The sequence below is a fragment of the Panthera pardus genome, unplaced genomic scaffold (assembly GCF_024362965.1).
Source record: "Panthera pardus isolate Hobbes unplaced genomic scaffold, ASM2436296v1 HiC_scaffold_25, whole genome shotgun sequence".
Taxonomy (NCBI): domain Eukaryota; kingdom Metazoa; phylum Chordata; class Mammalia; order Carnivora; family Felidae; genus Panthera; species Panthera pardus.
Genome location: NW_026526821.1, coordinates 89904145 through 89927972, shown reverse-complemented (window position 1 = coordinate 89927972; position 23828 = coordinate 89904145). Strand labels below are relative to the sequence as shown.

The following is a 23828-nucleotide window of genomic DNA, read 5'->3' as shown; positions in this document are numbered from 1 at the left end:
GTAGGCTGTAAAGTGCTCTGAACATGCGAAGTCCAGGCTGCAAGGAGCTGCATGGCTCTGCCTACCTGGGTAAATGTGACTAGGGAAGAAGAGGGCAAACATGGAAATTTTGCAGGGGAGGAAAGAAATGGTTTCCTATGGGGGTCTGGCCAGGATTGAAGATGTGAAGAGGTGTTTTGGGGCCATATATCTAACTGTTGACTGTCATTCTACTTTTGGGCTTTTTGGCCTGCCTTAGAAAGAGGGTGGAGTGGAGGAAGATTCTGTTCGGCCTGTGAAGACCAGTGCAGAGAAGACAAGTATCCCTAGGCCCAGGGAATCTAGATCCACTCTGCACATAGTGGAGCTATATAGGGCAGACCCCAGACCAGCCTTGAGTGCTTAGGGGCGGAGACTCTGGTTTGTCGGTTCCTAGGCCATGTTAGATGGGTAAATGAATGAAGTGGTATTATGACATAGCCCTCTGGAGACTTCTCACTGGAATACTTAATCTTGTTAAATTAAACATTTTCAATTATAAAAGTAATACATGCTTATTAAAGAAATTTTGTGAACTATAGAAAATAAACATCTCATTTTTTTCTGTTAAGGAGATGCCTAGAAAGCAAGGCCAAGAGTGTAAGGGGCAGGTAGTTGAGGTAGATTGGGCCTTGTGCTGTAGGGGGCATGTGGAACTCTCAGCTCTTACTCATCCAGTTGAACCTGATAGTCTTAGAGTTCAAGCGTGTCCCTTTATAATGATCAGAAGGGAGGAAGGGTATGGTAACCTTTTTCAGTGTGGGGAGGACTGAGGTACTTGACTTGCTTTTCTGTATGTATGAAATTATCTCCATTACTGCCCTTCCTTTGCTGGGTAGTGGGCAGGGCCTGGCTCCTTTGGCCCAGTGTGAGATTGAAATCCAGACTCTATAATTATATGGGTTTGGGTCCTGAGTTCAGAGTTTAGAAAAAGGAGGGAGAGAGAAGAGCTCCAGATAGCGAGTAAGAGACCCTTATTTTGGCTGTGTGGAGGCCTGCTGGTAGCTGATCTTTTTGAAGTGTCACTTGATGCTTGTGGTCCTGCTGAGGCACATTGTAGGGGGAGGTGTTGGGGGGGGGGTGTCAGTGATGCTGAGGGGTGAAGACTAGGAGGACCCACCAGGGCTGTGCTCCCAGTTTACTCTAGAGGTGACTGCTGAGGTTCCGTGGTGTGGGCCTAGCCCCTTAGTCCCTGCCCTGCTTGTCTGGGCCAGGTGAAGCAGGGGGGCACTAGGACCCAGATGCAAGCACGGTTCCTGACAAGTCTAGAGCAGCACTAGCGCAGAGTGAGACTCATCAGCTGGCAAGCAGGATTCGGTGTCTCTGGGTTCAGGAATCATCAGGCAGCAGAGAGGACTTGCTCCTCAACCCCCATCTCTGCCCCCACCCCTACCCCGGTAGGCCACCGAGTGAGGTCCATGGACTGGGGAGGGCCGTGCCTGACGGCTTCTGTGTCTGTCCATGAGGGCCTGGAGCCCTGACCCTCCTGTCTAGGTTTCTGCCTTTTCTCTCTGTCTTTGGCCCACTGGGGGAGGGGGTAGAGGCCGGGTGAGCAGCATGGCCCAGAGCAAGAGGCATATGTACAGCCGGGTAAGTGGTCCTTATTGGGATGGCCCTGGGAGGGCTGCTCGAGAAGGCCTGGGTGCCTGTGGACACAGCTGTGGGGGCTGGGGAGACAGGCTGGAGCTAGACTGGGGCCACTCGCAGCAGGGAGTGATGGTGCTAGGCTGGACAGGCCTCCCCTCCCAGAGTTGGGCCCTCAGTGGGGAGTGGCAAGGCCTGACCTTTGACTCTTAATTGGACCTCTGGCCAGAGGTTCCTGAGGGGATTGGACTATCTTGGGGCTCTGAATGGGGTTGGTGGGTTGGAATGGCCTTACAGTGACGCCTTTCTTTAGAACTGCTTTGTTGTTTGTCACTTGCTTTTTCTTTCTTCTGGTTGAGATTGAATCTGTACCCACTATTGTGTCCACCTGGATCTGAGAGGCTTGTTAGGATTGGGAGGTTGGGGGAGTCTCTTGAGTGTGGGGCTAGCCCTGATGTCACTGTCAGTTCTTTTTATCGTCAGATCCATGAGAGCCACTCTGCTGTGCTAGGTGTGATTTGGGGTCCTAAAGCCCCTGGGAACTATATCCTTATCTTCCTAGATGAGCTCTTTGGGGAAGGGATTCAGGGAGTGACAGACTCTGGCAGAGCTCCCTTCTGAAGCCAAGTGGGAGCATCAAGGGGAGCCCTGTGGAATCTTTAGGACCAGGGAGTCACTTTCTCATGCCTCATTCATCTGTTTGCTGCAAGGCCCTTGGTTCATGGAGCTGCTGTTGCTAAAAATGGCTTAGGTGTGATTTTCTTTTAAACCATGGGCCTCTTTGGGACCTAATTTCATGTTGTGTCCTGTCATCACGGGTGTGTCAGAAGCTGAGAACTTCTGAAGGACAATGTTTAGTCTATTCCTTTGCCTTGTCCATCCACGGGATAATAAGCTATCCATTTGGACCACTGGCAGAGTCTGGGAGACAGTGCAGGTCAGATCTAAGATATCTGATTTACCTGGCCTTTGTTTTTCTTTTTGTAGCAACATAGCTGGGGAAAGGATCTCCTGAGCTTGGGGTAGAGTTGATAGGGCATGGCTTGGGCCAGGGAGAAGGGAATTAAAAGGTTGAATGGGCTGTGGTGAAGTATCTAGGAATGTCATGGTGGGTGTGTGGATGGGGTGGGGGCTGGGAGTCAGGGCTGGAGGGAGGCACAGTTGTGTGCCTTTGAGAGTGAGAGACCTAAGAGCTGTTTGACCACAGGGAACACAGACAACAGTGGGGAGTGGAACAGGATTCTGTGTGGGAGTAACCCATGAATCACCTGTCTTCCCAACTTAGGCACCTGAGTCAGGGTATTGGGCTTGGAGAGCCTGGTCTAAACTGAGTTATTAGCTTGAGCTTTACTCTCCTGCTTGGGGGCAGTGCTCCTGAGAAAGAAGCCATGTGGTGACATTCACAGATCTGTCATTGAGTTCTGATTTGTTATAAAATTTAAATATAAACTCCTAAAAATTCTGGCAGATTCCAGAGGAGTTTGGAGAAGTCTTAGAACATATCACTGGTATTTTTCAAAAGGGAATTTGGGGTCCACTTCACCCTGAGAATGGGGTTCAGGAAAGTGACTTCTTGTCCTTTTTCAGTCCAGGATCTTGTCCAGACCTTACTTAGGATGCATTAGGATGATATCCTTGATGTGAGGCCTTTAACTGCATATATTTGCATGTGTCTTTCTTTCAGACGCCCAGTGGCAGCAGAATGAGTGCCGAGGCAAGCGCCCGACCTTTGCGAGTGGGCTCCCGTGTAGAGGTGATTGGAAAAGGCCATCGAGGCACTGTGGCCTATGTTGGAGCCACACTCTTTGCCACTGGCAAATGGGTAGGCGTGATCCTGGACGAAGCAAAGGGCAAGAATGATGGAACTGTCCAAGGCAGGAAGTACTTCACTTGTGATGAAGGGCATGGTATCTTTGTGCGCCAATCCCAGGTACTTACACCCTGCTCTGGGTGTATGCATGTGTACATACTCTGTTGCTTGGGTGGCTTTTGTGTTGGTGCTCCCTTTTTCTGGGCATGAGTGTAAGTCTCTGGTTGAGAGAATGGGAGGTAGTGGGGGAGGGAAAATTAGAGATCCATCCTTATGGAAGTTGCCCTGTACCCCAGGCTCACTTGGGGTCGGGAGAGGGGCCCATATTGCAGCCATCGCTGATCTGGCTATATTGAGTTTGTTCTGTGGCCTCAGATCCAGGTATTTGAAGATGGAGCAGATACTACTTCCCCAGAGACACCTGATTCTTCTGCCTCAAAGGTCCTCAAAAGAGGTAACAGCCACCCAGTTAAATTGCTTTTTCACATCCAGGAGTCCTCAGGACTTCTTCCCAGAATACAGGGCCACAGTGGATCCTGAGATTTCTCCATCCCCACCATACTCCCTTGTTATATCTCTTCTACCCCACCACAATGATCTCTGCCCCTACCCCCATATACAAACACATGCTTTGTTTCTGTTTGCTTCCTACAGAGGGAACTGACTCAGCTGCGAAGACCAGCAAACTGGTGAGTGGTTGGGGGTAGGAGTGGGGAGTAATAGAAAGAGGGGAAGGAGAAAGAGAGGAGGGAGACTAATGCTAGATAGATAGAAATAGTAGGTGAGTAAACGGAGTTAGCCTTCCAGTCTCCAACCTCCCTGGAAGCTTTCTGGGTATGAGCTGCTGCTTTAGGGGTAAAGGTGGTAGCATGGAAAAACTGTTAGGGCCCAGATGTTTAGAGTCAAAAGGGGCCGAGGCTAGGAGTGATAGGGAAGATAGGTCTGACCCTAGTAGTGTTGTTGCCAACTTCCTGCCTTATGGTACCCAAGGCTGCCAGGCTCTAAAAGGACAGAGGGTAGGGGTAAGGTGAGAACTAGAGGAAGAAGGAGTCCTCCTATTTGCAAACGAATGGTAAGGAGCTGTGCCTACTGCTGCCTATTTTAGGCTGTATGCAGAGGGCCTGTTCTAATTCTCCTGCACTGCTCTGCGCAGGGTATATGAGGGTGGGGATTCAGATTCTCCACTTTCTCTGGGCTAGGGTGTGGACAGCCTGGAATCTGATCCTTGAGGGACCCCTCATCTCACTTACCAGGACTTGGCAGTGACCTGACTTCCCCCTTTACCTGTGTGTACCTGAGTTGGTCTTAACACCTACACCCAGGATGTCTGGCCAGCTAGTCACACTGTGGCGTTTGTTCTCTAACTCTGCCCTTTCCTACTCCTCATGCAGCGGGGACTGAAGCCTAAGAAGGTGGTGTGTTTACTATTTGTGACTGGGTGGGTGAGGGCCATGAGCCTCCTCCCCAGCTGTCCTGCATGTCCTTGGGCTGCTGCATGCATGTGTGTGTGACCTTGGGGCTGGGATGGCCAGAGGAAATGGCAGCCTTGGCTTTCAGAGTTCCTTTGAGGGATGCAGGGACATCAGGCTCAGTACCAGGCTCAGATGGCACTCATTAGAGATGATTTCTGCACCTATTTGCCCCTCTCCCCACTGCCTTAGGACTTCTCATCAGACACTCCAAACATTTGACTGTGAATGTAAAGCAGCAGCATGGAATACAGCATTTACTGGACTACATTACTGGGTTTTCAGCTCAAGTTTGGGGGCAGTGGGAGGAAACACTGGGAGGCTAGGTGAAAGTACCAGGTGAGATGATTGGGCAAGGAGGCGGGAGGCCAGGGAGAACAGTCCTGAGTTGGAAAGCCTGATAGTCCATGTGCCTCCCTCTGGGTGGGCACTGCCGTGGATGCCCACCCTCACACTGCTCCACTAGTCTTTCCCTGCCTCTTCCTTCCTCTGGTGGTGTGCTTGAGGCCCAGCCCTTGCAGACTTTCATCAGCCATCACTGAATGGGGCTCAACTGTGCCACCCCCAGACTCTTTTGAACTCCTAAGTCGCTGCCATGACCACTTCCTCACACCAGCCCCTGCCTTGGGCTTGTGCCCGGGCTATCTCTGACGTGCTTGTGCCTGTCTGACCTGTATGTACTGTGCTGTATGTATGGTTCTGTGATTTCCTTGTCGCCAATGGTCTCAGGCCCTTATGACCTGCATGGAGACCTACTGGATCGGGGCAGTGGGTGGGGAGAGGAAAACATCTTTTCAATTCCTGGTTGTTAGTGGGTCCTCATTTTGGAGTCTTGCCACGGAAGAGACCACATACTGGTACTTGCTCTGAGGTCCTGGCTCAGGTGGGAGTGGAGATGTGAGAAGGAAAATCATGCTGTAAAGGATGCTGGACCAGTTACAAGGTCATAGAACAGTGGCTTCTTCCCTTGGTTTTTGTCTCCTGTTGGGGCTCCCATCTTGCCTCAGGCCCCTGAATAGAGAAGAGCATGGACCTGCAGTCTGATATCGTTGGAGGAGTTCTCATCACAGGCTGACCTGACCTGGGCGGGGCCTGAGTCATGTCTGAATGCTGGGGTTTTGGCAGCTGCCTGGGGAAATGTGGCAAAGCCCAGCATAGACTGCCTGTGCTGGGATGCGGGGCCTTCTTTGCTCCTGGTGCGACGTGCCAGTCAAATAGTCAAGTCCGTAGCCAGATCTTCCTCTCCAGTGGTCCTCTCATAGCAGACCACTTAGCCCAGGGCCCTGCTCTCACCCTGTGGGGAATGGAGAGCTAGCACTTGAACCAAAAACAAAGGAACTTTGAAGGGGAGGGCAGAAGAGAACCCAGATGTCTCTAAAAGGTGTCCACTCCCTTCTGGAAGGCCTTTAGAGACAGGCTTTAATCCCCCTTCAACCAGGGGAGGGTTGGGATAGGAGCCAAACTGTCATTAGAGCTACTGCTGAATATTCCCCAGGGTTTCTTAGTGTCATTGTTGCCCCTCAGAGCAGATGCTGTCACAGGAGGGGTGTTCTGGGTAAGGGCGTTGTCTTGTGTGTGTAAAAGACAAGTGGAGTTGATGGGCTGTGGGCAGAGGGAAGTATATGAAAGAGGCTGAGGGAGCAATGAGGCTCCATGTCCCTGCCCAGTCATGCCCTGGCCCCAGAGAGTACCATTTCTGGGATGGCCCCTAGCCCAGTTTCTTGGAGCAGACTCTTGGGGATGGGGTGGGGGAGGGATGGGGAGGGAAGAATCAGAACCTGTTCTTTGGAAGAAGAAGCAGGGCGGGTTCTGCGCAGGACTTTATCCAGTCATGTGGGGGAGGAGGAGCCAGCAGAGCCTGGCGGTTGCTAGGTGACCGTGGAGCAGTGGCTCCACCCCCACGGATCAGAGGAGGGTGGGTGCATGACGTCAGGTGGAGCCGGTGCTGCGGCCACTGAGGCTGCCATCAGCCTTAGCTGGTGAACTGGGCCTGGCGCCTCTCCGGTGCCTGCCGGAGCCAGGCTGACCCACTGCGCACCTGTGGGGGCTTCTGCGTCTGAGCCACAGCCATTTGCAGGCTGGGAAGCAGTCCGGCAGAGAAGCTGAGGCTGCATTGTTGGGATTTGATGCACTAATCTCCTGTCTCCGCCGCCTTTCCCTCTGTTCGGTCTTTTTCCCTCCCTCCCTTCGTCTGTCCTTCCTCTGTGTGTTTGTCCATCCTCCTCTGTCCCTCCTTCTCTTTCCTCTCCTGGCTTTCTTTGGTTTTCTGCAATGATGAGACAGGCACCGACAGCCCGAAAGGTACTCTTGCTTGCTCTGGTCCTGCTGCCGGGTTGCCAGGGCGATGGTGGCAGCAGGCTGCTGGGGTGGGGGTGGGGGCTGATTGACTTCATCTGTCTACCTGGTTGGGGGAGGAGGGTGGGGTTGAAGGTGGGGGGCAGGGAGAGGTGTATGTCACTGCCATGCCCCACACGCTGGAAATTTGCTCCCTGCTCTGCCTGATTTGGCCTCTGACTGAGTGTGTTCTGGGCCTTGTACCCAGTAGCCTCACAACCGTGGGGTTCAGGCAGCTTTTGCTGCAAACTGCCTCTGGGAGTTTCCTGCGAGAGGATTTGGGAAGCAGGTCCCTATGTCTTCATGTCTTTAGCAGGACTACCTCACCCTTATCCTTTGCTAGGATGCCTCTTGGTTGTACTCCCAGCATCCCTCCCCCACCAGGGTGTGTATTAAGGGGCTTTCCCAGGGTGGGATGGGGACCCTGGAGGTTTTTGACCCTCAGCTATGGAGGCTAAACTCAGGGTAGGAGGGGTGGGCGTTGGTCTCCTTGGACTCAACGTCTCCTAGAAGCAGGGTCTAGGCCAAATCTATCTTTGCTGGAGCTATGAGACTCTGGGTAGCAAGAACATAATTTGGGAGTCAAGATTAATCATGTGTTTTAGTTTAGGGCAGTAGTTTATTTATGCTGCTGCCCACCTCCATGTCCTTTCTTGCAGCTGGGTGGGGTTACTTTGCTGAGCTCTGGGCTTCTGGTTAATGCAGTATTCATGGTTCTGTCACCTGAGCCCTCTGCCCTGGGGATGGAGACTGCTGCAGGATCTGGCCCTGGGGAATGGGGTAGGGTAGAGAGGATGGCTGCCTTAGGGGCCTGATCCCCTCTGCTGGGGTCGTATCCCTCACTTCTGGACTTCTAGCATCACTCTGGTCACACAGTATTTCTAGGGAGTCTTCTGTAGAGTCTAGCACTTAAAGGAAAGGGCTGACCTGGGAAAGTCCTTGGGAGTGGTGGGTGGGTGGGGCCTCTGGCTCTGGGCTGGAGTGCCAGAAGGACTAATCTCTGGGGACCTCTACCAGCTGCTGCCTTTGGTCTCCTGTGGCTTAGCCTAGGAGACGGGGATTTCTGGGATATCCAGGGTGTTCAAAGGGGTGAGGTCTGCAAGGGTTGGGCATAAGTGGGACACGGAGCCAATGGGGGAACAGGAGTTCCGAGTTCTTGGCGTGGGAACAAGGTAATTCACTGGAGGGGAAAAAAGGACGGGGTGGGGATGGGAGTGGGTAAGCAGCTAACTGTAGCCCCATTCCTGGTACTTCTTCTGCTCTCATTGCTGTCCCTTCTGCTGTCTGTCTTTCTGCCATTATCCTTTCTTTCCTGACTACTTCTCCTCTGGCTCCTGTTGCCTGTCCAGACCACAACTCGGCGGCCCAAGGTGAGAAAAAAAAAAAAAAGCCTCTGTACAAGCCACTGCTGAGTGTAGACACACATTTCAGGCATGTGCATGTGTGTGGGCATGTGTATGAGCAAGTAGAAGTTGGTCACGGTGCATCCTGGGTTCTCTTTTTCAGAGGAGTGAGGGGACTGAGGGTAGTGACAGGCCTCTCCTGCAAAAATGACTTCTCAGGAGAGTGTATGGGCCAGTAGCCTGAATGCAAAAGAGATATGAGAGTGGTTGTGGTTAATCAGGGCTGGCTTTCTTCAAAAAGGGCATTTTGACCAGTTTTGATGCATGAATGGGGGTAGAAGTTGGAAAAAAGGTAAAGAACTTGGCAGTGTCAACGTCAGGGGATAAGGAGCTGGGGGTGTCTGTGGGTAGCATGTGGTCTCTGAATGTCAGCCCACCAGGAATGCTTCAGGGCTCAGTACTTCAAGGGAGAGCACTGGACAGGCCTGTCTGCTCCAGGGCCTGGGGCTTCAGAGAGCTCCTCTGCCTCAGCCCCACAGGGCCTGGGTAGATACTGCCTGATTAGAGCCCCTCTGTCTTGGGGGGAGGGAGATGACAGAAGGTTGGCTGTACTGACCGTGTTTCAAGGGGGAGCCTAGGAGTACAACTTTCAGTCTGGCCCTTTTACCTGCAGGGTCCCCTAAAGTAGACCAAGGGAGGGAGAATCAGCTCAACTTCCAAAGAGTGGGATACAGAGCTTGGTACCTGCACTCCTAGCCCAGAATTCTCTGGGAACATGGAAGTTAGAGAACAAACTCCAGTTTGTTCTTTTGCTCTGGGAATGACATTGGGGTACTTTTTCTTCCTGGGGGAAGAGGGTACAGGCCCAGAGCAATGATAGGACTGGGAGCGTTTGGAAATTGCCAGAATGATCACAACTGGGTCATAGAGGGGAGGTCTGGGGAGTAAGGGATTCTGCTGTAAGTGGGTAGTGCCAGAGCTGGGAGGAATGTGGGGTCAGTGCCAAGGGAGGAGCATTATAATCTTATGTCTTCTTCTATCACTTCCTCCCTCTCCCCTCTGCCTGCCTCCTGTGCCTCCCCCGTCCTTTGTCACCATTTCTGACTTTGTCATTTTTCCTCTCTCCTTCACTTTCCTTCTCTGTTCTCACTGTGCTTTGATATTCTCTCTCACTGTCTTTTTCCTTCTCTGTCTCCTTTCCTTGACATATTCTCATATTCTGTCTCTCACCACCCCTGTTCTTTTTCTGGTCTGCCCCTGCCCTCTCTGAATAGCCCACCCGCCCAGCCAGTACTGGGGTGGCTGGGGCCAGTAGCTCCCTGGGCCCCTCTGGCTCAGCATCAGCAGGTGAGCTGAGCAGCAGTGAGCCCAGCACCCCAGCTCAGACTCCCCTGGCAGCACCCATCATCCCCACACCGGCTCTCACCTCTCCTGGAGCAGCACCCCCATTGCCTTCCCCCTCCAAGGTAAGGACTAGGGTTGGAGTGAACAAGAACCAAGATACAGAGGGGGCCTATGACCCTGGGAAGGATCTTGGAAATTTTCCAGGGTTGGGGGAGACCCAGAATTTGGATCAGCAGGGTGGGGACATAGCATATGGTTAGCCTGTCATTGATTTGGCTACCCTTTCTTTCTCTCCTTCTTCCACACTTGCCCCTTATGCATTGGTCTTTTCTCAGATGTTTATATGCCACTTGCTTTTGACCCTGGGGCTCTAGAATGGTGTTTGCATACAGTCTTGTCCCTTTGCTCCAGCTCAACCTTGGTGGGAGGAGGGGGAGGCTGTGCACTCACTGAGGGGTTTCTCCTTTGTAGGAGGAGGAGGGGCTGAGGGCCCAGGTACGGGATCTGGAGGAGAAACTGGAGACCCTGCGGTTGAAACGGGCAGAAGACAAGGCAAAGCTAAAAGAGCTGGAGAAACATAAGATCCAGCTGGAGCAGGTGCAGGAATGGAAGAGCAAAATGCAGGAGCAGCAGGCGGACCTGCAACGACGCCTCAAGGAGGCGCGGAAGGTGGGACTTGGGGTGAAAGGGGCTGGCTGGGGAGCTTGGGACCCAAGCCACTGTACCAGTAACTGGGCCAGAGCCTAGAACATCCAGTGAGAAGGGGCACATGAGGCATCTCTCTGCTTGCACTCCCACCAACCTCCACTCCTCCTTAGGAAGCCAAAGAGGCACTGGAGGCGAAGGAACGTTACATGGAGGAGATGGCTGACACTGCTGATGCCATCGAGATGGCCACTCTGGACAAGGAGATGGCTGAAGAGCGGGCTGAGTCCCTGCAGCAGGAGGTGGAAGCATTGAAAGAACGTGTGGATGAGCTCACCACTGACTTAGAGATCCTCAAGGCTGAGATTGAAGAGAAGGGTAAGGGGCCAGGAGCTGCTGGGGGCCAAATGGTGGGGTTAGAACTATGTCTGAAAGTGTTAATGGTCTTCCCCAGGCTCAGATGGGGCAGCGTCCAGTTATCAGCTCAAGCAGCTCGAGGAGCAGAATGCCCGCCTAAAGGATGCCCTGGTGAGGTAGGATCCCCTCCCTGCTTGGCTCCGGAGCTCACTCTCCTGTCCCCAAACGTATCATAGCGCCCATTGCCAGTGATGTGGACACACACTTTCTCCCTTCTCCCTCCCTGCTTCCCCATAGGATGCGGGATCTTTCTTCCTCGGAGAAGCAGGAGCATGTGAAACTCCAGAAGCTCATGGAAAAGAAGAACCAAGAGCTGGAAGTTGTGAGGCAACAGCGGGAGCGTCTGCAGGAAGAGCTGAGCCAGGCGGAGAGCACCATCGATGAGCTCAAGGAGCAGGTCTGGGGACCCCAGCCTCTGGCCCAGAGGACCCCTCTCCAAGGTTGGTGCCTCTTTTTTCTAGGCACCTTTCAGCAGCCCTTTTCTCTGTTCCCTCCATGTAACACAGGTGGATGCTGCTCTGGGTGCTGAGGAGATGGTGGAGATGCTAACAGACCGGAACTTGAATCTAGAAGAGAAAGTGCGAGAGTTGAGAGAGACCGTGGGGGACTTGGTAAGAGAACAGACCCCAGATTTCCCACCCCGATGGAGGGTGTTTGGAAGACGCTTGCTGAAAGAGGGACTGACACATGACCCCTTTGAGCAGGGTGTGCGGTGAGTGGCCCCACCCTGACCTTCTACTCTGACTCTGCTTTTCCTTTGCCTCTACTGCCTTGGCACCTTCCAGGAAGCGATGAATGAGATGAATGATGAGCTGCAGGAGAATGCGCGCGAGACAGAACTGGAGCTGCGGGAGCAGCTGGACATGGCGGGCGCGAGGGTTCGGGAGGCCCAGAAGCGTGTAGAAGCAGCCCAGGAGACTGTTGCAGACTACCAGCAAACCATCAAGAAGTACCGCCAGCTGACCGCCCACCTTCAGGTGCCTCCGTACCCCCTGCTGTCCACTCATGATTGCCCAGGGCTCCCTCCTGCCCCAGCTGTGCCTCATTGTCTGTCTCTGCCCCCAGGATGTGAATCGGGAACTGACAAACCAGCAAGAAGCATCTGTGGAGAGGCAGCAGCAGCCACCCCCGGAGACTTTTGACTTTAAAATCAAGTTTGCTGAGACTAAGGCTCATGCCAAGGTCAAGAAAATGGATAGACCAGAGAGTGGGGAGTGTTGGGGCATCCAGCCTGGGTGTGGCCGTAGGCTGATCTGGAGTGGGGTTCTGGACTTCAGGTTGCTGGAGGAGGGGGTGCTTTGTGTGGTGGTTTGGAAGACTCCTGAAACAGGGGACCTGGTGGAGCAAAGCATGGTGGCTCTGAGACTCTTTCCAGCCTGGCTGAGAGCCTGCTTCCCTGTCCACCTCACAGGCAATTGAGATGGAATTGAGGCAGATGGAGGTGGCCCAGGCCAACCGTCACATGTCCCTGCTTACAGCCTTCATGCCAGACAGCTTCCTTCGGCCAGGTGGGGACCATGACTGTGTCCTGGTGCTGCTGCTCATGCCTCGTCTCATTTGCAAGGTATGGCCAATCAGTCTAATCACATGTTCAACAGGAATCTGTTGAACTTGCTGTGTGACGGGCATTGAGGATGCTGAGCGAAGATAGCAGCCAGCATCCCTGCTCATAAAGAGTTTATGATGTAGTGGAGGAATATAGTCAACAAAGTCACAGAGGAATGTGTATTACAGATGGTGGGTTTTGATGAGGAGGTAGCTTCTTTGAGAGAGCATGGTCTGGGCTCTGATTTAGATGGGGTGGTGTCACTGAAGGAGTAACATTTGAACTGAGACCCAGAAGATGACTAGGAACTAGTGGGGGAATAATTGTCAGGATAGAATTCAGGTAAAAGGGTAGCAGGAGCAGCAGTAGCTTTAAGGCAGGAAAGAGCTTGGGCCCACTGGCTCCACATTCCAAATCCTCATAACCACCAGTAATCACATCATTATCTTTTCCCTGTGTGAGACTCCCTGACTATCTAAGAGCCGTTTCTGCTTTTCTCCTCCACGTGTGTCCATGCTCCCGACGTAGTTGCTCAGTTTTGTGTCCTGTATTCCCGAGTCTGTGTTCTCTATCCTCTTCTCTGAGCCCCAGGTCCCTGGTGCTTCTTCCCACAGGCAGAGCTGATCCGGAAGCAGGCCCAGGAGAAGTTTGAACTAAGCGAAAACTGTTCAGAGAGGCCTGGGCTCCGAGGAGCTGCAGGGGAGCAGCTCAGCTTTGCTGCTGGGCTGGTGTACTCACTGAGTCTATTGCAGGCCACACTCCACCGCTATGAGCAGTAAGTGATCCCTGGCCCCACTCTAGGGCCGCAGGCTGAGATTGGATAGAACCGACATTGCCTGGCAGGCCTTGGCCTCAGAGGACCCTTCTCTGGTCTCTAGCGCCCTCTCTCAGTGCAATGTGGACGTGTATAAGAAGGTTGGCAGCCTCTACCCTGAGATGAGTGCCCACGAGCGCTCCTTGGATTTCCTCATTGAGCTGCTACACAAGGATCAGCTGGATGAGACTGTCAACGTAGAGCCTCTCACTAAGGCCATCAAGTACTACCAGGTCTGGGGCAAGAGTTCAGGCTTGGCATAGGAGGGAGGGAAGGTTTTTCCTGGTAGGGCTGTTGGCAGCATAGCCAAGGTTGTCTGTCCCCAGCTGGCTGCCTATGGCTTGACTTGCTCTTAGAGGAGCTTGCCTGAGGATCCAGTTCCCTGGGGGTTTCAGATTCTCCTGTACCTCTGGAGTCCCATGATGACTGGGGCTCCATTTACAGTTTGGGAAGAATTCTCCGTCCTTCCAAGACCTAAAGATTGCCTGTTGCTCTGTCATTTCCCCTCAGCATCTGTACAGTATCCATCTTGCTGAACAGCCCGAGGACAGTACCATGCAGCTGGCTGACCACATTAAGGTAAAGGTTCTGGGCCAGTGGTTGAGCCCCCTGTAGATATCAGAAATGGAGGACATCAGATCAAGAGATCTGGCCCTCAAGAGGTGTCACATAAGACTGGAACAAGGTCAGATCAGGGAAGCCAGAGAACGAACATCTTTATGGGGGTCAGTGGAGGGTGGGGACTTCTTAGAGATGGATGGTGATGGTGCAGAAGGGCTCCTGTTGGGGGCTGACAACCACATGCATCTATCCTTACAGTTCACCCAGAGTGCCCTTGACTGCATGAGCGTAGAGGTGGGACGGCTGCGTGCCTTCTTGCAGGTGAGAGCACAGTTTGATCTCTTGGACCTCCTCCTCCTCCTTGTTAACCCCTGCCTCCTCACCTCCAGCCCTAATGCTGACTTGGTTCCCCGTCCGTTTCATATTCTCTGAGTAGGGTGGACAGGAGGCTTCAGATATTGCCCTCCTGCTCCGGGACCTGGAAACATCATGTAGTGACATCCGCCAGTTCTGCAAGAAGATCCGAAGGCGAATGCCAGGGACAGATGCTCCTGGGATCCCAGCTGCACTGGCCTTTGGACCACAGGTTTAGGGCAGCGATGGGGGGAAGGAAAGGAAGCTGAATAGAACCAGGAAGGGCTTAGAGTGTCAAGATCTGGATCTGGTCAGGGAACAAGAATGGTTTTAAGGTAACTGGGAACTGTGGTGCTGGACTCCGGGTGGGCTCCTGACTCTGGGCTGTTGCACAGGTGTCCGACACACTCCTAGACTGCAGGAAACACTTGACGTGGGTGGTGGCTGTGCTGCAGGAGGTGGCAGCTGCTGCCGCCCAGCTCATTGCCCCACTGGCAGAGAACGAGGGACTGCCTGTGGCTGCCCTGGAGGAGCTGGCTTTCAAAGCAAGCGAGCAGGTAGGCCTGGACGGCAGGGCAGACATGGTGGGGGAGTGATATGGCCAGTGTGAGATTTTCACTACTGCCCTCGGCTCCTGTAGATCTACGGTACCCCCTCCAGCAGCCCCTATGAGTGTCTGCGCCAGTCGAGCAACATCCTCATCAGTACCATGAACAAACTGGCCACGGCCATGCAGGAGGGAGAGTATGATGCAGAGCGGCCCCCCAGCAAGGTGGGTGGGGAGCTCTGTAGAGGGGCTTCGGGGGCTCAGGGGAACAGGACTTGGCAGAGCTGCTGCTGGTTGTGGAAGGACTGGGAGGCGGGAGCGGGGAATCCAGAGGGCACCGCCCTGCTTAGAAGGCAAGGTTTTCCCTGTGCCCAGCTCTCTCTGGAAGGAGAATGTTGGTGACCTCCTCTCACTACCCCTGCCTCTGCTCTCGCTTGACCCCTAGCCTCCCCCAGTTGAGCTGCGGGCTGCAGCCCTTCGTGCAGAGATCACTGATGCTGAAGGCCTGGGCTTGAAGCTTGAAGATAGAGAGACAGTTATCAAGGAGTTGAAGAAGTCACTCAAAATCAAGGTGAGGGTGTAGGGTAGGCTCAGGAGCTAGGGGACTGGGAAGTATGCTGAGGTACAGGTCAGCACTGAGTGTTGGGGATCTCCTGGGGCTGAGACCGGTTGAGGGTCGAGGGGAGAAGTGGCGCCTGTATCAGTGTGGGGAACAGCTGTGGGCCTTTAGGAGCTTTCTGGTTCGTGCTCTGTCACAGGTCCCTGGGGGCCCTGGGAGGATGTAAAGGAGGGTGTAAGGGAACTGGACACTCTGACCTTCGCCAGGGGGAGGAACTAAGTGAGGCCAACGTGCGGCTAAGCCTCTTGGAGAAGAAGCTGGACAGTGCTGCCAAGGATGCAGATGAGCGCATCGAGAAAGTCCAGACTCGCCTGGAGGAGACCCAGGCACTGCTGCGGAAGAAGGAGAAGTCAGGCACCTTCCCTGGGCCCTTGCTTATTCCACCCCTCCACTCTGCCAGCCAGTCTCCCTCCTAACTCATCCCCCTATCCAGGCCCTATCAGAGTGAGACTCTCCCCAGGGGAGCGGATGCCATCTCCTTTCCCCACTGCCAACACCATTGTGTCACCCCAGTCATATCATGTGCTGCTCCTGGCTCCTCACCAGCAGGGCTGCTCCAAGGACCTGTCTGGACTGAGAAATGGGGACGGGGCTCTGGGGAAAGGGCATTGCCTAAGCCCGGATTTCTTTTTCACAGAGAGTTTGAGGAGACGATGGATGCACTCCAGGCTGACATTGACCAGCTAGAGGCAGAGAAGGCAGAGCTAAAGCAGCGGCTGAACAGCCAGTCGAAGCGCACGATTGAGGGGCTCCGGGGGCCCCCTCCCTCGGGTATTGCTACCCTGGTCTCTGGCATTGCTGGTGGTGAGTGCAGTGGGACAGGCACCATTGGTGCAGAGGAGATTGAATGGCCTCCCTCCTGTCCTTGGCCTCAGTTTGACTTCTACCCGTCTCTTACTGGACGTTCAGCCAGGAATGTGCTCGCCCAGTTTCACTCTGGCAGTTTTTCACCAAGTTTTTACTTCTCCTGAAGATATGTGCAGAGGTTTCCACCCCCCCCCCCCCCCCCCCCCGCCGCTCCCCTAGCCCTGATCAAGGTGGGCCATTACCAACTTGTCAGTGGACCTCAGAATTACCATAACAGTTAGACTGTAGCATATGTCCCTTTTGGACCTGCAGTCTGGCCTTTCTGTCCCAGCCCTATATCCCAGAGGGTCATCAGCCTGCAGCAGATTGGGCTGACTCTGCTGCCGTATCCAGCCATGCCTGGTTCCTGCACTCGATTGCTCCTCTGCTTACACTTTGCATTTCCCCCTACTGAATTCACATGGCTTTACTCCATGGTGTGGTTGTCTGTCCCCTTGCTGACTTCTCCCACTTGGGGCTTGTGTACTGACCTCTGCCTGGTCTCCAGTGTGGTCAGGGCTCCTTACCTGGAGTTTTTCTGGTTATTGGGCCCAGGCTCCCCAGTTTTCCTGGATCATGGAGGTGGCTACTGCCATGTTAGTTCTCATCTGCTCTATAGTTTTTCAGTTTCTTACCTCCAGAAGACAGACTTCTTGCCCTAAAGCCCTCAAGATCTCTAGCGCTCCCCTGCTATGCCTGTCTTGTCACCTGGCCTCACCCAAGGTCTTGTTCTCATCAAAGCCCCCCTCACTGGTGCCTCTTGATCTTGGGAGGTGACCAAGTACCTTGTTGACTTTGGACTCCTGTGGTACAGTGGGCTCCTGTTCTTTGGGGAAGGGGTCTCCAGAAGTTACCAAGTTGTGTTGTTTTGGCACAGGCTTTTTAAACATACCGGTTCAGACTTACAAAATTTCCCACCAAAAAGAGTGTCTTTTGCCTCAGAACAGTGGGGAACCCAAGGAGCAGGAATGTGGCTGCTTCTTCAACTTCAGCTTTGCTGCTGTGGGAAACTAGGGTGCAGACATCTCAGGGTCTTGGGAGCATCCCCTCTGCCCTTCTTGGAGATGGAATATGAGGCAGGGAGGCTGGAACGCCACATGCCCCAAGTGCTTCCTCCACGCACACCCCCACTGCTGTTCTTCCTTATGCTCTGCACCCTGTCTCATGGCCTTATTCCTCTTTCTTATCTTTCCTTCACACGTATTTGCTCATACCCCAGATGCAGAGGGCAGAGGCAGGGTCTTATTAGAGGAGGAGTGATTAGGGTTTCCCTGTAGGTTGTGACCAGCATTCCTCTGGTGTGACCCCTTAGCCCCAAATTGTCTAACTCCTCTCTCCTCTCTTCCTGCTCCCCCATGGGCTATTCCGATCACAGAAGAACAGCAGCGAGGTAGAGACCCGCCCTGGTGGGGGGTTACCGGGGCTGTGGGAACCCACCCTGGTGGGGGTTACCAGCCTGGGGGAGCAGGATAAGGCTCCCCCCTTGGGAGCAAGCAGGACTGGAGGTGGGAGTGGATAAGGAGAGGGGTTGAGTGGAGATGGGGCCCATCTTCAGCCCTCTCCACTTGGAGCTGATGGCATTTGTCTTGGTACACACAGGAGGCACCCCTGGGCAGGCTCCAGGGTCTGTTGCAGGCCCTGGGCTGGTGAAGGATTCACCCCTGCTGCTGCAGCAGATCTCTGCCATGAGGCTACATATCTCCCAGTTACAGCATGAGAATAGCATCCTCAAGGTGAGTTGTTCACAAGGAGGACTGGGGTGCAGGTGGAGCCCCCCCTGCCCCATTGATGATAGATGGCAGGGCCTTCTGTCACCTCTCACTGCCATTCCTCTTCTTTCCTTCACAGGGAGCCCAGATGAAGGCGTCCTTAGCAGCCCTGCGCCCCCTGCATGTGGCAAAGCTCTCACCCCATGAGGGCCCTGATAGTGAGCTAACAGCTGGAGCACTGTATCGTAAGACCAGCCAGCTGTTGGAGACGTTGAATCAACTGAGCACGCACACCCACGTAGTAGATATCACTCGTACCAGCCCTGGTATGGAGCCACCAACCCCTGAGATTAATAATATACCCCCTCCCTTTGCCCCAGGGCTGTAACCCCTACCCAGGCAGCTGCCATACTGTAGAGGCTCTTCCTGGCATTGCTTTTTGGCCTCAGTGTTCAATTTGCTTGATTCACCCATTACGTACCTGCTCCATGAGAAGGTCTAGTATCTTCACTTTCTGACTCTTAATCCAGTACAGCTGCCTGCTTGGGCCTTGGTGGGCCTCACTAGCCTTCCCTCCCCACAGCTGCCAAGAGCCCGTCGGCCCAGCTCCTGGAGCAGGTGGCTCAGCTCAAGTCCTTAAGTGACACCATCGAGAAACTCAAGGTTAGCTCAGACCCTGCCTTTCCTCAGTCTACAGAGTTTGCTTCATAGTGTTCCCTGGTGGAATCCTTAGCACATTTGTTTCCACAGGCACTCCCATATTTCCTCTGAGCCCAGCCCTGTGATAAGAGGTAGAGGGCAAGGTGGGGTTCCTGCTTTGGAAGCTCACTGTCTCGGTGCAGACAGAAGACAGATTCTCATCAACAAAATGGGTTGAGCTAGGATCATCTTAAGAGTGTGTGGTTTGGGTGCAGCTTCTTCAGTGCTGAGATCACTGTGGGGTAGAATGGTTGCGGATGGCTTCCCAGGGGCCGTAGAATCTGAGTTGGACCTTAAAGGATAAGGATCTGTAAAGTAAGGATATTGGATGGGGTTGGCGGTGAGAGCAAAAGTATGATGACAGAGAGGACCAGGTCCCTGCCCCCTGATATTAGTGTCCCTGTGAAGCCAGGGAGATACTGGGCTAGCCTGTGGGGGTCCCCTCAATGAACCCTTGTTCCACTCCTTGCCAGGATGAGGTCCTTAAGGAGACCGTATCTCAGCGCCCTGGAGCCACAGTCCCCACTGACTTTGCCACTTTCCCTTCATCAGCCTTCCTCAGGGTAAGAGGGAGCATCGGGGGGAGGATGGGCAGTATTGAGGGTTCACGCGGGTCCTTCCCCTCTCCTCCAGAATATGAAGAGGGCTTTGGGGTCTCAGGTCCAACAACTACACAACATGAGTTGCCTGGCCAAGTCTTACTTATAAGGGACTCAAGAGTGCTTGCAGTGCTTCCAGAAATTCAGTATTTTAGCAGTTAAACATCTATGATTTTTGACACCAGGAGAGACTCAAAACTCCCTTGTCAGACTATGTACCTCAATTCTGATTTGAAATATGTGGTCACCATAGTTTAGGATCCTCAAAGCCTATCTCACAGGGACTGCCTTAGTCTCCATGCTCAGAGGCCTTGTGAGTGGCACACAGCTCAGGTGACCTCTTCCCCTTGCCAACTCCCAGGCCAAGGAGGAGCAGCAGGACGACACCGTCTACATGGGCAAAGTGACCTTCTCGTGCGCAGCTGGCCTTGGACAGCGACACCGGCTGGTGCTGACCCAGGAGCAGCTGCACCAGCTTCATGGTCGCCTCATCTCCTAAGTGCTCCTTCTCCTCTCCCACACCCACCCCTTGCCCCATCCACTTCTACCCTCAGCCCTCCTGGTGCCACTCTGCCTGATGCACAGCCACCTCAGTTAGTCCCCATTGTAGAACCGTGTGTGTACAGCTGTTCCTGCCCTACTCAGCTTCACTTCTGCCAGTCAGTGCCCTGCTCCTGCCCCTCGACTTGGGTTCCCCTATTTCCATTCCCTGGCCTCTGCCAGAATTTGCTGTTCAGCTGCTCCCTCCTTCCTGAGGGGCCTCAGGGCATGTGGGGGGTAGGCTGAGACCCCACCACCAAAGGTTCAGTGAGGTCCCCCTGATAGAGGACTTCACCCCTTGATTAAAGCAACTTCTGCTTCAGTGCTTTCTGTGTGTTGTTGGGAGTGGGACTTGGGCCTTTCAGCTCAGAGTGGGAGTGGAGAAGAAGGGATGCTGAGGAGGCTTTGGCTGTGCCAAATTTGAGAGGCACAGCCTCTCAAACGATAGAATGTTCACGTGCAATAAGTTACTGTGAACAAGGGGGAAAGGGCTGGACCAAGGGTTTGGCACCTAAGTTCATCTTCAGTTAGGAGAGCTGGGACTTAGGCTCAGCTACCCAACCTCCATGTGTCTCTCAACCAGTTCCTGTTGACGGCAGAGGGACCTTTCCAGATGCAAACTGGGCCATGTTATTCCTTGCTTTAAATCCTGAAATGATTCTTCCAACTAAAATGCAAAATTTAGATAAAACCCTGAAACAGTTTCTCTAAGTATCTAGAGTATAAAATTTGAATTCACTAGAATAGCACACCTACTAGAATAGGCTGTCTATGATTTGGGTCCTGCCCACCTCTCCATCCTCTTGTGGGGCTACTTGTCCACATGTGCCTTGTGGTCTAGCCTTAGTGAATCCCTACAGTTTCTTTGCCACCCTGTGCTCTCTCAGACTCCTTTCCACTGCTCAGAATGCTAGCCCCCCTCCTGCCCTCTGCTCCACCTCCCTGCCCCCATCCCGCCTCAGCTGACATCCTGTTCGTGTATTAAGACCACTCTGACATTGCCACCTTAGGGAATCTCCCAATTCCTGTTGCTTGTTAGGTGCTCCTCTTCTGGACGGAGCAGAGACTATGAACTTTTTTTCCAGGTGTGCTTGGATTTAGTTGTTTTGTTACTTGGCAAGGTTTCTAATCTTTAGTCTGTTTCTGAATCACAGCATGGAAAGAATGATACCTTACAGGGTTGCTGTGAAGGCTAAATGAGATAATGCACATGGGCTTCTAGCACCGTGCCTGGTGCATGGCAGGCTTTCTTCTCTTCCCCAGTACACGCACCTGCAACACTGCTTTATGCCAGGAAGCCTCTCTTTCCATTGTAATCGTTAGTTAACCCATCTGTCACTCACTTTAGACAAACAGAGTTCCAACAAGATGTCTTTTATTTCTTCATCCCCCCAAACACAGGAGAAGAGTACACATTTGGGGAAGAGAACTGTGAGTTTCATTTTGAAAATGAGTTTGAGGTGCTTGTGAGAATGCCCGAGTGCAGATGGCCATTGGCAGTTGGAGCCAGCTGGGTCTGGAGCTTAGGGAAGTCTAGGTTGGAGATACAGATAGGGGAACGAGCTGTGTCAGTGGTGGTTGGAGATTTGGATGAGGTGTAGTGTCTTAGTTCAGGTTCCTCAGAAAATCGAGCCGGAGGCAAAGCTGAAGTGCTAGTGCTTAAGGCAGCTGCAATCCCCAAGCACTGAGATGGAGGAAGAGGACTGAGGGAAGCTAGGCAGGGAAGAAAAAGAAATGAGGTATGTTTTTAGGAGTTGGCCGCTGCTTCACAAAGACACAGCTAACCCCTTGCCTGTGTGTACCGTCTCTGGATAGACTGTTGAGAAACACTGTGCCCAGCTGGAACATTCCATTGGGATTGATGGAAGGATGGAGAGCAGATTCACCTCCTCTTCCTCCTGTCTTCTTTTGTTGCTCCAAGTTTTCCCTCCCTCACTTGCTGGGATTGCATTACTTGGCCACCAGGAAAGCCGGATCCCATGCCCTGCAGCCATCCAAGTCCTGAAGTAGTGAGGTGAGCAGAAAGGCACTGGCCCAAAGGACTTGGTCAAGGCAGAGCAAGCAACTGAAGGCCTGGAAATGAGGTGAGGCCTCAAGTCACCCGAGGAGAGTGTCCAGGGCAGGGGGAGGCAAGAACCCGGGGCAGTCCTGAGTGTTACAGAGCCTGCAGTGGAGCTCAAGGGAGCATCCATTGGAGAAAGGTCCCCAGAGGAAGTGTCACAAGGCCAAGGAGGAGAGGTAGTCAGCAGGCTCTGATACAGCTCAGAGGTCCTGTGGGCTGCATTCTGGAAAGTAGCACCTGATTCTCAGATGCCTGATGAGCTGACCAGAGCAGTCTTGGTGGGATAGAGGGAGCAGAAACTGGGGCATGGTGGCAAGAAAGGGGAGAGAGCAGCATGTGTGCACTGTGTCCCAGTGTTCAATCGTGGAAGCTGATGCAAGCATCACTACAGATGGTAATGGGAGCTCCTCATGGGGCCCAAGAGGTTTCTGGAAACTGGGATGTGATGATGGGGTAGAGAAGCCTAGTGAGGCACCCTGTACCAAGGATGGAGCACAGCATGGGAAGAACCTCCTTTGATGCATCCACTCAACTCCCAGTTGTGCCATGAGAACCAGGCAGACTGGCTGGTGATTGGCAGGGGCAGGGTATAAACAGTCTCAATTTTGTCACCTAGGAACCCCTCTCTTTTTGGGGCTCTTGGGCAGATTCCTAGGGTCAACATCAATTTCCCCAACATAGCAGCTTTGTGAAGTAAGAATAAGGCTCATATCCCAGCTCTTCCTCTTATAAGCTGTGTGAATTTGGGCAAGTTGCTTAAGCTCTTGTTTCCAGTTTCTGTATCTGTACTGAGGCTAATAACACCTTCCTCAGGTGGTGTTCCTTCCACAGGTAATTTCTAGGGGAAGATTAAATGAGATACCATGCTTGACACAGGTACTCAATAAAAAAGGATATTTGGGAGAGGCTGAAACTGAATAAATGAAATACAAGTAGCCATGTTCCTCAGACATACATATGACACAAATAATCATATTTTGGGTCCCAAGGGATAGGCAGTCCTTGGTGCTCAGCTTTTAGCTTGTTTTCATGGTCTGTTACCATCTTACTTTCTGCCGTCCAGGTACTGTTTCCTCCTACTCTTAGCAGGCCAAGACTGAAGGAGAATCAAAGGTTTGTGGCATTCTCCCTCCCCACCCCAATTTGAATTTGCTCGCTTGGTTCCCATTTTCTGTGCTACCCCACAGTGGGGAGCAGGAATGGAGGCAGTACGGAGACTTGAGTCTCTGCTGGCTAATCCTAGGAAACGTGCAAGGCCCCAGAGCTGACTGTGCCCTACCCAGCCTTGGAGCTGAAAGTGAACCAAGAGCACGTGTGCTCCACAGCTCCAGGTGCCCAACTGGGGCAGCTTCAGAGGATGGAATACCTTTACCCCTGTCAAGTAGGCCCAGGGCACCTGGAGAACATGGGACCTGAGGGTGAGGGTTCCTCCTACCTTCCTGTGGGTGTTGTGATCCATGTAGTTCTCTCCAATATGTATGTTGAGAAACATGTCGTTCATCCAGGCTTCTTTCATCTTTACCACATGTGCAAGCTGAGACTGGTACTGCTGCTCCCCGGGACAGATGGCCGTTACTGCTGAGGTGCTCAAAGGGGTGGCCTGGGACATTTGGCTTCCATTCCTCTCCGGAAGCCTGGGGAGTTTGGGAGTGAGACCTGGATTTGTCTTGTTTAAATAACTGGTGTCGGAGTAAATATATGTCTGTCACTCTGTGTTTTGTTTTGTTACTTTTTATTATGGGGAATTTTAACGTTCAATGAAGAGCGTAGGGTATAATGAATCTCCATTTGCCTGTATTCACCATTTCATGACCATTCTTATTTCCTCGACACTCCTTCACTCTTCTTTCCCCCCAGATTGTTTTGAAGCAAACCCCAGGCATCATCTTACCATTTCATTTCAAAGTATTTTAGTATCCCTAAAAGATAGTTCTTTTAAAAAAAAACTACAATACCATTATCGTGCCC

At 52.9% G+C, this 23828-nt stretch overlaps 1 protein-coding gene across 8 annotated transcripts in view; it reads left to right on the top strand.

Annotated features, from left to right (window-relative positions):
• Window positions 1-20120, top strand: part of DCTN1 (dynactin subunit 1) — a 31001-nt gene extending 10881 nt beyond the window's left edge. Inside the window, exons 1-32 of one of the 8 annotated variants that reach the window (XM_019442193.2) lie at window positions 1426-1608; window positions 3287-3532; window positions 3788-3866; window positions 4067-4101; window positions 4804-4824; window positions 7165-7182; window positions 8565-8585; window positions 9833-10024; window positions 10374-10571; window positions 10721-10925; window positions 11002-11080; window positions 11202-11361; window positions 11471-11575; window positions 11750-11941; window positions 12030-12146; window positions 12376-12528; window positions 13125-13285; window positions 13389-13557; window positions 13835-13903; window positions 14144-14206; window positions 14322-14471; window positions 14635-14796; window positions 14880-15011; window positions 15232-15357; window positions 15612-15754; window positions 16043-16209; window positions 17627-17641; window positions 17851-17984; window positions 18100-18286; window positions 18544-18623; window positions 19133-19222; window positions 19620-20120. In XM_019442193.2, the coding sequence (XP_019297738.1) occupies window positions 1576-1608; window positions 3287-3532; window positions 3788-3866; window positions 4067-4101; window positions 4804-4824; window positions 7165-7182; window positions 8565-8585; window positions 9833-10024; window positions 10374-10571; window positions 10721-10925; window positions 11002-11080; window positions 11202-11361; window positions 11471-11575; window positions 11750-11941; window positions 12030-12146; window positions 12376-12528; window positions 13125-13285; window positions 13389-13557; window positions 13835-13903; window positions 14144-14206; window positions 14322-14471; window positions 14635-14796; window positions 14880-15011; window positions 15232-15357; window positions 15612-15754; window positions 16043-16209; window positions 17627-17641; window positions 17851-17984; window positions 18100-18286; window positions 18544-18623; window positions 19133-19222; window positions 19620-19757 (3840 nt within the window). In that variant the 5' untranslated portion in view covers window positions 1426-1575 and the 3' untranslated portion in view covers window positions 19758-20120. Of the gene's footprint in view, window positions 1-1425; window positions 1609-3286; window positions 3533-3787; window positions 3867-4066; window positions 4102-4803; window positions 4825-6758; window positions 7183-8564; window positions 8586-9832; window positions 10025-10373; window positions 10572-10720; window positions 10926-11001; window positions 11081-11201; window positions 11362-11470; window positions 11576-11749; window positions 11942-12029; window positions 12147-12375; window positions 12529-13124; window positions 13286-13388; window positions 13558-13834; window positions 13904-14143; window positions 14207-14321; window positions 14472-14634; window positions 14797-14879; window positions 15012-15231; window positions 15358-15611; window positions 15755-16042; window positions 16210-17626; window positions 17642-17850; window positions 17985-18099; window positions 18287-18543; window positions 18624-19132; window positions 19223-19619 lie in introns of those variants that run through there. The other 7 variants (XM_019442232.2, XM_019442213.2, XM_019442203.2 and 4 more) reach the window with 7 other exon arrangements.
• Window positions 20121-23828: the final 3708 nt, after the last annotated feature.